A 13,949-nucleotide genomic window follows, 5' to 3' on the forward strand; every position below is an offset into this window, starting at 1 on the left:
AGTCCCATGTATCTTGCAAAGGACTTCCTAAATAAATTGGTCTCAATCTATCCCATCATTCCTATCTTGTATACCTCGAAGATTATCTTCCCAACATACAGCTGATCAAGAGTGGCTTCACAGTGCCTATAGGAAAACAGGCATTAACTTTTAAAATAAAGGCTGAATTAAGCAGGCCTTAGGTTGCTGTGTTAAATATCTAACCAGCTGTGATCCCTCATTTCTACTGTTATCTCCTAACCACATCTCGTTGATAGTGGTGTTGGTTAAAGAACATATCAACATAAATGGCCAGTGTGATAGTTTTTTGATAGACCAACTTGCCGAGGCTATAAGCCCCCAGGTTTTCAATCAAACACTAATGTAGATTGTTGCTATGAAGGTATTTTTGTAGATGTCATCAAAGTCCATAATGATTTGACTTTAAATAAGGGAGGTTGTCCTAGATAAGGTGGGTGGGCCTAATGTTCAATCAGGTGGAAGGCTAAGGGTGGATCTGAGACTCCTGTGAAGAAGATAGTCCACTTGTGAATAGCAACTTCAACTCATGCCTAAGAGTCTGAACTTCACCTTCCTGGATAATCTGCCCTGTGGATTTTATGACTTGTCTTGCCAGCCCTCCCAGATGTATAAGTGAATTTCTTACCATAAGCAAATCTCATATTTATATCCTGTTCTCTACCAGTTGAACCCTAACTGGTGTGAAGGCCAGGAAGGGGGTAACAGCATCACCTGATTTCAGCACACACTTTTCTTGAATTTAAACTTTTTAAGTTGACACAATGAAGTTCTACATGTGAACATCAGCAGGCTGCCTGAGAGCCACTGTCCTTCCAGGAAATGTGATTCCTTATCCAAAATAGAATCTCAGATTGCCCTTAGCACATATGCTAAATATTTCATGAAAAACTTAGATACTACACAAAGATGTCAGTAACCTCAAAAAAAGCTGTTGTTTTTAGGTCTCTCTTAACATTGGACAGAAAGAAGGTACTTTGATGGAAAGATAGCAACAACAGAATCCTCAGGCAAGAGACAACATCACAGAGCTAACTCAATGTAAGTTGCCAAAGGTGACCAGTGCTTTGGTTGATACACGAGAGAGAATATGGAGAATTCAATTCATCATGAATGGGATGTGCTGGGGAAGGGTTGGATTTCTGTATATCCAACATGGCTCAAAAAGAAATATTTTTTATTAGAAGGGTAGATTATGAAATCAGCTTTTCTACTTCTCTGCTTTGGGGGTGGCCAATGTAATTGATGGTGTGTTTTTTTCCCCTTCAGTTGATATATTGATATGAGGACACTGCCAAGATGATATAAACTTAAATAAATTTTGATTTCTCAAAATCTGAATACCTTGGCATATTGGGTTACCCTGATGCTTGCAGATATATTACACAGATGACATACTGCCATCCCCTGCATCTCCACCAAAAAGAATTAAATAGCAGAGGTTTCATAGTATCTCAACTTTTATCCCCACCAATAATTACTAATAAGTGATCCAGGTACACTCCAGAAGAGTGTATGTAATCACACATAAGATTATGTAATCACACATAAGATTATCATACTAAGTGAAGTAAGCCAGAAAAAGACAAGTATCATATGATAACACATATGTGAAATCTTTAAAAATTGATATAAATGACCTCGTATATGAAACAGATGTAGAAAACAAACATGGTTATTAAGGAAGAAAAGGGGGTTGGAAGAGATAAATTAGGAGTTTAGGATTAACATATATACACTACTTTATATAAAATATATAACCGAGAACCTACTGTATAGCACAGAAAACTATACTCAATATTTTGTATTAACTTATAAGGGAAAAGAATACGAAAAAGAATAGATACATGTGCATGTATAATTGAATCACTTCGCCATTCACCTGAAACTAACACAGCACTGTAAATCAACTATGCTTCAAAAAACTTTTTTTTTAATTCTCTTGAGAAATGAGAGATTTACCAGCACCAATTTCTAACTTTGATTAATATTATCCTTTACAATTCAAATAAGGTCTCTTGGCTTTTTGATCTCCTTTGATACCACAACTTCCTTTTGAAATATTGATAGAAGAAGCAGAAATTATTATAGCAAAGTTTTAAAGATAAACAAGCTAAGACAGGAAAACATTAAAAATCTGTCCAGTGCTTACTCTTTGTCAATATTCAAGATCCTATTTATACTTTAAATTTTTGGTTCTATTACAGCCATATGATAAAAGCATGGTCAAGAAATTTAAAGATTATGGTGCCCCTGACTTATTTATGAAAATATTTTATATTGAAACATTTCTTAAGATCAAATCAGCAAATTTGAAGTATATAATACCATGTTTTAAACTATAGTCACCATACTGTACATTAGATCCCCAAACTGAAAGCTTGTACCCTTCAAGCAGTATCTCCATTTCCCCTACCCCTATGCCTCTTGAAACCACCATTCTACTCTCTACTTCTGTGAGTTCAATTCTTTTTTGGATTATCCATATATGAGAAATCATACTGTTTTTGTCTTTCTGTTTCTGGCTTATTTCATTTAGCATTGCATGCAGATCCTTTACCATCTGAGCCACAAGGGAAGCCCTCGTATAAGGTACTCCAGGTTTATTCATGTTGTCAAAAGTAGCAAGATTTCCTTATTTTTATGATTGAATAATATTCCATTGTGTGTATGTACCACATTTTTCTCTTTTTTTCTCCCAGCTTTATTAAAATATAACATTTTGTAAGTTTAAGGTACACTTATTAATGATTTAATACACATAGCAAAATTTTTACAATAAACTTTGTTAACACATCTATCACCTCACATAGTTGCATTTGTATTAATATATGTTTGTGGTGAGAACTTTTAAAGTCTATTCTCTTAGCAACTTTCAAATATACAATGAAGTATTATTAACTATAGTCATCATGCTATATGTTACATCCTCATAAAATACTCATCTTAATACTGAAAATTTGTGCCCTTGACCACTTTTACCTGTTTACCCTACCCCTAGACCCTCACCTCAGGCAACTACCAATCTTTTCCCTGTTTCTATGAGTTTCTTTTTAATTCCACTTATAAATGAGATCATACAGTATTTAGCTTATTTCATTTAGTTCAATATTTTCAAGGTTCACCCATGTTGTAACAGATAGCAAGGTTTCTTTCTTTTTATGGCTGGATAACGTGTGTGTGTGTGTGTGTGTGTGTGTGTGTGTGTGTGTTATTTTGCTATTGAGTTTTGCTAACTGAGTTTCATTGGTTCTTTATATATTTGGATATCAGTCCCTTAGCAGATATATGGTTTGCAAATATTTTCCCCTATTTCATAGTTACCTTTTCATTTTACTGATTGTTTCCTTTGCTGTGCAGGAGCTTATGGGATCTTCCCAGGTGGCTCAGTAGTAAAGAATTTGCCTGTCGATGCAGGAGACACAGGAGACATGGGTTTGATCCCTGGGTCAGGACTATCCCCTGAAGGAGGAAATGGCAACCCATTCCAGTATTTTTGCCTGAAAAATCCCATTGACAGAGGAACGTGGTGCACTACAGTCCATGGGGTCACAAAGAGTCAGACACGACTGAGCGCACACACAGGAGCTTTTCAGTTTGATGTAGTCTGACTTCTTATTTTGTTTTTGTGATATCAAGAAAATCATTGCCAAGACCGATGCCAAGAAGTTTTTCTCCATATTTTCTTCTAAGATTTTTACAGTTTTGGGACTTAGAGTTAAGTCTTTAATTCACTTCAAGTTAACTTTTGTTTATGGTGTAAGGTCAGGGCCTAATTTCAATCTTTTGCATATGAATATCCAATTTTCCTAGCACCATTTATTAAGAGATTGTCCTTTCCTCTTTGAGAATTCTTGACATCCTTGTCAAAGATTAACTGACCAATATACAAGGGTTTATTTCTGGGCTTTTTATTCTGTTCCACTGGTCCCATTTCTAATTCAGAATAAAAGTTTATTATACCTCAAATGTATATATTATTAAATGAATACATATTCTGTCTAGATGTTTTAGTAGATAAGTTTATTATAGGAAATAATTCTCATTGTTTAATATAACTTAGTTTGGTTTTTATATTTCTGTTTTTCTGGGGCCCTATGCATACACTGAGAAGTCTCTAAGAGAATAAGCTAACTTCCCTAGGGTCAAACACATCACTTTTGGAAAATCCAGTACTCAAGTCTAATTTTGATCCAACAGCTCACGCTCTTTCCTAAATACTAAGGTAACATAGCATTCTATCTTTCAAAATCACAACAAATAATTTTGCTCACAGTCAACACAACCCTTACTTCATAAATCTCTACAAAGTAAGCAAAGGAATTGCAATATCCTATGCTGATAATCATATCACCTGTCATACAAACTCAGCAGAGTTTCCACTGTGAAGACAAAGTACTAACCACACATTCTCGAATCTGCCTGGTCTTAATACCATAAATGATGGGGTTTAACATAGGAGGAGCTAACATGCAGACATTCGCCAGCAGAATGTGGATATAAGGAGGAACATGATGCCCAAACCGCTGGGCAATTATGGTAAAAATGCCAGGCAAGTAAAACATGGAAATGACACCAAGGTGGGAGCCACATGTGCCTAGGGCCTTTTGCCGAGCTCCTCGGGAGGGAAGATGGAAGACTGCATTAAGGATGAAGACGTAGGAAACTAAGATGAGCAAGGCATCTACCACTACAGTAGAGAGAAGGACAGACAAGCCATACCAGACATTGACACGAATATCAGCACAAGCAAATTTGGCAACAGCCATGTGCTCACAGTAGGTATGTGGTAGCACGTTGCTATGGCAGAAAGGCAGTCTTTTCACTAGGAACACATCTGGAAGGATCACAGAGAAACTCCTCAGGACCACAGCCAGACCAACCCTTATGATTACTGCATGACTGAGCACTGTGGTATAGCGCAATGGATCACAGATGGCTACATAGCGGTCAAATGCCATGGCCAACAGAATTCCTGATTCAGCAATGAAGGTGGCGTGGATAAAGAAGATTTGGGTGACACAGCCATCAAGGGAAATCTCTCCAGCATGGAACCAGAATATGGCCAGGGCTTTGGGCACCGTGGTAGTGGACAGGATGAGGTCCGCCACACCCAGCATGCAGAGGAAGAAGTACATGGGCTCATGGAGGCTGCGTTCAGTCATGATGATGAAGACAAGGAGGATATTCCCTAGGACAGCAACAAGGTAGGAAAGAAAAAACGGGAGGGAGATCCATGTGTGCTGGTCTTCCAAGCCAGGGATCCCCAGCAGAATGAAGAGTGAATGGCTGGGACTAGTGTGGTTGGGGGTTGCCATGCCCAGAATGAGTCATCTGGATGCTGGTGTATGGGATTTGGCAGTCATCTCTTTTCTCTTTCCAAAAAGGTGACTGGACCTGGAGTGGGGGAAATGGAAACAGATCACTTTTCTCTGGGTGAGAAGTAGAAATGGTCCTGTTTAGAAACCAGGAAACATGGGTTAAAAGTCCTTGCCATTCTATTCAACAGCTATGTTATCTTGGTAACATTACTTCCCTGCTCTGGGTCTCTCTTTTATTTGTCACTTTCAAACTAAAGTCAGACATCAACTTGAATCCGCCATGGGTGTACATGTGTTCCCAATCCCGAAATAATAATAAATAAATAAATAAATAAATAAACTAAAGTCAGGGAGAATCTAGATTAGATATTTGTAAGTGAGTTCTCCCAGCTCTAGAATGCCATAGACCTTAGCATCAGGTTGTTATAAACAGTTGAGAGCTGTGAATAACCCTGCATTTTCCACCTTATCAGAATGTGATATACATCTCAAAAGGAAAATGGTAACTGAGTTCATTATCAATTTAATAAACCTTACTGAACACATACCATGGCTCCTGGAGGACCTCCCTGAGAAGAGTCAGACAATTAAACAAAATATCTATACAATACAGATAGTGTAGAGGAAAAGTTAAACACAGGAGCTGTGGAAACATGGAAAGCTTCCTAGAAGTTCAGAAAAGGATTTCTAAAGGTGCCAATCTGAGTTGAACCTTGAAAAATAAACAAGAGTTTGCCAAGTAAAGTCATGTGAGGAGGAAGAACATGAACAAAGTCACAAAGATCTGAAAGAAAAAGGAGTTTGTAGGGAAATTATAATGATTCAGGGTTACTATAGACTGGAGGACATGGCAGGAAATGACAGGAAATAATGTGAGGCAGTGAAGTAGGGGTCAACTCACTGAGGGTTCTGGGTATTGATGTAAGGAGTTTAGGCTTTATGTTGAAGCAGGAAGAACCACTGAAGGGTTTGCCGTGACATGGGGGCATGGTGAAGTTTGCATTTGAGGTCACTCTCTCTCTGGCTCTGCTGTGTAGGAACGATGTGGAAGGGAGGAGGCAGGTTGGAAAACAGGGACCAAGGACAAGATCAACTGAGAGTGTCTTTGCTCTAAGGGCTGCACGTGCATTTTCTCAATCAACATAGCAGGAAATGACTGTAGTCATTTTCCCATTTTACTGACGGAGAGCAAATAGAGCTTAGAGAGTTCTTCATCCCCCACCCCCCACCCAAGTTCACCTGGCTAGTATATGGTGAAGCTAGGATTTGGCTACCCACAAGATGCTTTGAAAATCACACCATGTCCACCTCACTCCACCTGGGTCCCCTTCATCAGGTGATTGCGATTTCCTGGTTCCTGGTTCAAGGAAAAAAAATCTGTTACTTCCCTCAACCATCCTCATTCTGCCAGCTACAAATTTATATTTGAGTTGTCTTCTCCCTCTTTCTCCCACTCAAGGCTCAGCTCTCTATCTGTGCACTAGGCCCCAACCTTCTCTCCATCAGTCTGTCACTCCGGTCATTTCAAACTCCACCTCTAGGCTGACTCCTTCTCCTTACTGTGTCTCTTCCCCCATTCATCTCGGTTTCACAAAAGTAGGGGTGCACTCTCTCTTCATTTATCCCCTTACCACCCTCCCAATCTTTATCCCGTGCCATTTTACTTATAACACCTAAAACTTCCTTTTCCTTTTTCAGTGCTTCTCATTGTGGTAAGTCACATATTATAAATCATACTATTTTAGCCATATCTGACTGCACATTTCAGTGGCACTAAGTGCATCCACATTGTTGTTCAACTCTCATCGTCATCCATCTCTGAATATTTTATCTTTCTAAACTGAAACTCTGTCCCTATTAAACACTTAACTCCCCACTCCCTCCCCCGCCACTCTTACCTCCAGCCCCTGGCATCTGCCAATGTACTTTCTGACCCTAAGAATTTGATTATCTAGGTACCTTGTGTAAGTAGAATCAAACAGTATTTGTCTGCATCTAATGTATACTGGAATGCATTTTTTTAAGGTTAACTTAATATTCCCTGTTAGCTCAGTTGGTAAAGAATCCGCCTGCAATGCAGGAGACCCCAGTTCAATTCCGGGTCAGAAAGATCCCCTGGAGAAGTGATAGTCTACCCACTCCAGTATTCTTAGGCTTCCCTTGTGACTCAGCTGGTAAAGAATCTGCCTGCAATGTTGGAGACCTGGGTTTGATCCCTAGGTTGGGAAGATCCCCTGGAGAAGGGAAAGGCTACCCACTCCAGTATTCTGGCCTGGAGAATTCCATGAACTGTATAGTTCTTGGGGTTGCAAAGAGTCAGACATGACTGAGCGATTTGCACTTAAATATATGTCCTACAAACAGATTGCATCTTCTTTTTTTCCCCCTCTGCTGTACAATAGGTTCTCATTGTCTGTTTTGTGCATAGTGGTGTGTATATGTCAATTCCAGTCTCGTACAGAATGAAGTAAGTCAGAAAGAGAAAAACAATATTGTATATTAATGCATATATGTGGAATCTAGAAAAATGGTACAGATGAACCTATCTGCAAATGTAGAGAACAAGCATATGAAGAAAGGATGGGTGGGATAAATTGGGAGATTGGGATTGACATATATACACTACTATGTATAAATCTTCCTTTTCTAAAATAATCTATCATATCATGGTTGCCAAATCTAATATTACTTTTCATTTATTATTGCTAGTAATATCCAATTTCTATCATTAATACTTCTTTGATGATAGCAACCATGACTACTGTTAGATATATTTATTATTTCTAATTATTGTACAAAACCTATGGAATTGAAAGTATCACTAGTTCATGCAAAAAGAAACTAATCTCAGATAAGCAACAGCCCAAAGTCAAACAACCTGTTAGTGGCTAAGCTGATATTAGAGTCCCAGATTATTAGAGTCAAACCTTCCATTAGTTTTAGAAACAGACATTTTTGTTTGTTGATTGCCTAACCATTTGTCTTTGGCGTCCTCTCCACTCCCATCTCATTCTCTTATTTCACCAGAATGTCTAAGACATGTAAACAATGTAATATAGGAAAATTTATATGGACTTCAGACCTACCTGAGTTCAATTCCAGCTCTGCTTGCTACAAATCCACATACACACACACAATCTTCCATTCGTATTACCGTATTATCAGACACATTCATTTATACAGTCACAACATACATTATTTACCCATACAAATTTTGATGATTCACATACTAGCACACATTTTCCCTGTTCACACAAAACAGCCCTTCACCATAAGCACACACACACACACACACACACACTTTTAAATTTTCCTTCATATATATACCCACTCAAACTCACAGTCATTAACCCTTCAAATTCACTCTCACTCATCTAAGTCATAACTTTGGCTATTTCCATTCAGTATACTGGCTCTCCTCTCATTAAATCAGTTTCCTCAAGGAGGTAGATATTCCAAAGTTTATTCAGCCCTTGCCCCTGCTTCCAACCTGACAGTCCTCTAATCTACGCCAAAAGGAAGAACTCCCTCTGGGAATTCGATTCACAAGATAACCTCCTGCTACACCGGTTCCCTCTGGAATTGCCCATACATGAGTCAGAGATGTAAATATCAACACTGGTTGTCATTCTATATCAGCAATCATCAAACTGCAGCCTGTGGGCCAAATCCTGCCCACCACCTTCTTTTATATATAAAATGTTATTGAAACACAGCCATGCCCAGATATTTACATATTGTCTATGACTGCTTTCATGGGACAGATTGAGTAGTTGCAAAAGAGACAATGTTCAAAACTTAAAATATTTGCTGTTACTCTACAAAAACTTTTTGGTGATCCCCATTTTAAAATAATCTTGTATGATTTATTATTTATGAAGGAAAGGCAATTTTCCCAAGGTCACAGAGGAACTGAGTTAAGATTTCTTGCCTCTCATTCCATTGTTTCCACCATGCCACAAAGCTTCTGCAGACACATTTTGGTCTGCCCTGACTCTGCTCTCAAGGGATGGAGAATTCCAAAGAAAGCCTCTATTGGGTGACCAAATGGTGAAGGCAATCCATTATCGTTTCCCATGTCTCTCATTAATAAACTCATCATGTCCCACCTCCTTTATCCCCACCATTCCTGCCCACAGGCAGAAGGACCCGAAGAGGCACCAGGCTACCCTGGTCAGTACCAACCTACATCTCTCCTCACTCCAAACTGTCATCAGAGCCATTTGGAACCACCTCTGGAGCCATGCCCCTGCCTAGATGGCAGGGCATTCTCATAACCTGCAGACTGTGTACAGTAGCCAGGGGATCAAGCTGGAGGAGAAACTGCAGGGCAAGTTATTTGTTCTCTGAGTATCTTTGGGGACCATGGTCTTATTTATGTTGTCTTTCTTTTCCCCCAGGACCTCCTCTATTGCAATCTCCTCGGTGACATAACCAGAAAGTCCTTAACCCTTCTTGTCTGAGTGCTGGAAGCCTCATGTGGAAAGTGTGCCCAATAGGTTATATGAGCTTAGGAAAGGAGTTGTGAGAGAAGATTTGGAGTGAGTGTCTGACTCTTTGCAAACTCATGGACTGTAGCCTGCCAGGCTCCTCTGTCCATGAGATTTCCCAGGCAAGAATGTTGGAGTGGGTTGCCATTTCCTTCTCCAATCCTAACCAGGGATTGAACCTATGTCTTCTGTGTCTCCTGCTTAGCAGGCAGATTCTTTACCAATGAATCACTTGGGAAGCCCTAATGAACCAATATGGATACATTATTATCAATGAAAGTCTGTAGCTTATATCAGGGTACACTCTGTGTTGTATAGTTTATGGGTTTTAAAAAATGTATAGTGACAGGTGTAAACCATTATAGCGCCTTTCAGAATATTTTCAAAAGCTTAAAAATACTTGCAGGCCTCCTACTTATTCCTCTCTGTTCCCTCAGAGTCACTCAAAGCCAAGGATTTTTTTTTTTACTGTCTCTGTAGTTTTGCCTTTTTCCAGAATTCCATGATTTGTATCATACAGTATGTACCTTTACAGATCACCTTATTTTGCTTAGCATAATGCTTTTAAATTTCCCCCACATCTTTTGTGGCTTTGAGTAGTCCTAATCTCTCCCCCCTACCTGGATCACCCCTTCTTGGTGACTCTGATTCTGGGTCTCCATCCTGCGCCGGGTCGGAGCCACCCGCGCTTAGTGGTGGCCAGGAGGAGACACCCCGCGTCCGAAGCCAGGGGCAGCTGGGAGAAGCCACCTCGTGCCCAAGGCCAGGGGCGACAGCCTGGAGGAGCCACCCGGCCTGGAGGCCAGGGGCGGTGGCCGGGAAGAACAACCCAAGAACCAGTGGCTGTATGGGCGCAGGAGGGCCTAGAGGAGCTATCCCACGTTGAAGGTCAGGAAAGGCGGTGGTAAGGAGATACCCCTCGTCCAAGGTAAGGAGCAGCAGCTGTGCTTTGCTGGAGCAGCCATGAAGAGATACCCCACGCCCAAGGTAAGAGAAACCCAAGTAAGATGGTAGGTGTTGCAAGAGGGCATCAGAGGGCAGACACACTGAAACCAGAATCACAGAAAACTAGTCAATTTAATCACACTAGGACCACAGCCTTGTCTAACTCAATGAAACCAACCATGCCCGCTGGGCAACACAAGACAGGTAGGTCATGGTGGAGAGGTCTGACAGAATGTGCTCCACTGGAGAAGGGAATGGCAAACCACTTCAGTATTCTTGCCTTGAGAACCCCATGAACAGTATGAAAAGGCACAATGATAGGATGCTGAAAGAGGAACTCCCCAGGTCATTAGGTGCCCAACATGCAACTGGAGATCAGTGCAGAAATAACTCCAGAAAGAATGACGGGATAGAGCCAAAGCAAAAACAGTACACAGCTGTGGATGTGACTGGTGCTAGAAGCAAGGTCTGATGTTGTAAAGAGCAATATTTCATAGGAACCTGGAATGTCAGGTCCATGAATCAAGGCAAATTAGAAGTGGTCAAACAAAAGATGGCAAGAGTGAACATCGGCATTCTAGGAATCAGCGAACTAAAATGGACTGAAATGGGTGGTTTTAACTCAGATGACCATTATATCTACTACTGCAAGCAGGAATCCCTCAGAAGAAATGGAGTAGCCATCACGGTCAACAAAAGAGTCCAAAATGCAGTACTTGGATGCAATCTCAAAAACGACAGAATGATCTCTCTTTGTCTCCAAGGCAAACCATTCAATATCACAGTTATCCAAGTCTATGCCCCAACCAGTAATGCTGAAGAAGCTGAAGTTGAACGGTTCTATGAAGACCTACAAGACCTTTTAGAACTAACACCCAAATAAGATGTCCTTTTCATTATAGGGGACTGGAATGCAAAAGTAGGAAGTCAAGAAAAACCTGGAGTAACAGGCAAATTTGGCCTTGGAGTACAGAATGAAGCAGGGCAAAGACTAATAGAGTTTTGCCAAGAAAATGCACTGGTCATAGCAAACACCCTCTTCCAACAATACAAGAGAAGGCTCTACACATGGACATCACCAGATGGTCAACACTGAAATCAGATGGATTATATTCTTTGCAGTCAAAATGGAGAAGCTCTATACAGTCAACAAAAACAAGACCAGGAGCCTACTGTGGCTCAGATCATGAACTCCTTATTACCAAATTCAGACTCAAATTGAATAAAATAGGGGAAACCGCTAGACCATTCAGGTATGACCTAAATCAAATCCCTTATGATTATACAGTGGAAGTGAGAAATAGATTTAAGGGCCTAGATCTGATAGACAGAGTGCCTGATGAACTATGGACTGAGGTTGGTGACATTGTACAGGAGACAGGGATCAAGACCATCTCCATAGAAAAGAAATGCAAAAAAGCAAAATGGCTGCCTGAGAGGCCTTACAAATAGCTGTGAAAAGAAGATAGGCAAAAAGCAAAGGAGAAAAGGAAAGATATAAGCATCTGAATGCAGAGTTCCAGAGAATAGCAAGAAGAGATATGAAAGCCTTCTTCAGCGATTAATGCAAAGAAATAGAGGAAAAGAACAGAATGGAAAAGACTACAGATCTCTTCAAGAAAATTAGAGATACCAAGGGAACATTTCATGCAAAGATGGGCTCGATGAAGGACAGAAATTGTGTGGACCTAACAGAAGCAGAAGATATTAAGAAGTGGTGGCAAGAATACACAGAAGAACTGTACAAAAAAGATCTTCACAACCCAGATAATCATGATGGTGTGATCACTAATCTAGAGCCAGACATCTTGGAATGTGAAGTCAAGTGGGCCTTAGAAAGCATCGCTACGAACAAAGCTAGTGGAGGTGATGGAATTCCAGTGGAGCTATTTCAAATCCTCAAAGATGATGCTGTGAAAGTGCTGCACTCAATATGCCAGCAAATTTGGAAAACTCAGCAGTTGCCACAGGACTGGAAAAGGTCAGTTTTCATTCTAATTCCAAAGAAAGGCAATGCCAAAGAATGCTCAAACAACCGCACAATTGCACTCATCTCAAATGCTAGTAAAGTAATGCTCAAAATTCTGCAAGCCAGGCTTCAGCAATACGTGAACTGTGAACCTCCTGATGTTCAAGCTGGTTTTAGAAAAGGCAGAGGAACCAGAGATCAAAAGGCCAACATCCACTGGATCATGGAAAAAGTAAGAGTTCCAGAAAAACATCTATTTCTGCTTTATTGATGATGCCAAAGCCTTTGACTGTGTGGATCACAATAAACTGTGGAAAATTCTGAAAGAGATAGGAATATCAGACCACCTGACCTGCCTCTTGAGAAATCTGTATGCAGGTCAGGAAGCAACAGTTAGAACTGGACATGGAACAACACACTGGTTCCAAATAGGAAAAGGAGTACGTCAAGGCTGTATATTGTCACCCTGCATATTTAACTTCTATGCAGAGTACATCATGAGAAACGCTGGACTGGAAGAAACACAAGCTGGAATCAAGATTGTCGGGAGATATATCAATAACCTCACATATGCAGATGACATCACCCTTATGTCAGAAAGTGAAGAGGAGCTAAAAAGCCTCTTGATGAAAGTGAAAGAAGAGAGTGAAAAAGTTGGCTTAAAGCTCAACATTCAGAAAACGAAGATCATGGGATCCGGTCCTATCACTTCATGGGAAATAGATGGGGAAACAGTGGAAACAGTGTCAGACTTGATTTTGGGGGGCTCCAAAATCACTGCAGTTGGTGATTGCACCCATGAAATTAAAAGACGCTTACTCTTTGGAAGAAAAGTTATGACCAACCTAGGTAGCATATTCAAAAGCAGAGACATTACTTTGCCGACTAAGATCCATCTAGTCAAGGCTATGGTTTTTCCTTTGGTCATGTATGGATGTGAGAGTTGGACTGTGAAGAAGGCTGAGCGCTGAAGAATTGATGCTTTTGAACTGTGGTGTTGGAGAAGACTCTTGAGAGTCCCTTGGATTGCAAGGAGATCCAACCAGTCCATTCTGAAGGAGATCAGCCCTGGGATTTCTTTGGGGGGAATGATGCTAAAGCTGAAACTCAAGTACTTTGGCCACCTCATGCGAAGAGTTGACTCATTGGAAAAGACTCTGATGCCGGGAGGGATTGGGGGCAGAAGGAGAAGGCGATGACAGGGGA

General features: G+C 40.4%; 1 protein-coding gene across 1 annotated transcript; it reads right to left on the minus strand.

Annotated features, from left to right (window-relative positions):
• Positions 1-4,385: 4,385 nt before the first annotated feature.
• LOC128060658 (olfactory receptor 52B4-like) lies at positions 4,386-5,336 on the minus strand. The gene has a single exon (XM_052653036.1). It carries the CDS (start codon positions 5,334-5,336, stop codon positions 4,386-4,388), a length of 951 nt encoding a protein of 316 aa, XP_052508996.1.
• Positions 5,337-13,949: the final 8,613 nt, after the last annotated feature.

Source organism: Budorcas taxicolor, chromosome 15 (assembly GCF_023091745.1).
Source record: "Budorcas taxicolor isolate Tak-1 chromosome 15, Takin1.1, whole genome shotgun sequence".
In the NCBI taxonomy this organism is placed as follows: Eukaryota; Metazoa; Chordata; class Mammalia; order Artiodactyla; family Bovidae; genus Budorcas; species Budorcas taxicolor.

Bases quoted from the DNA above. Each gene is read 5' to 3' on its own strand.
- LOC128060658 (XM_052653036.1), bottom strand. From the start codon at position 5,336: ATGGCAACCCCCAACCACACTAGTCCCAGCCATTCACTCTTCATTCTG.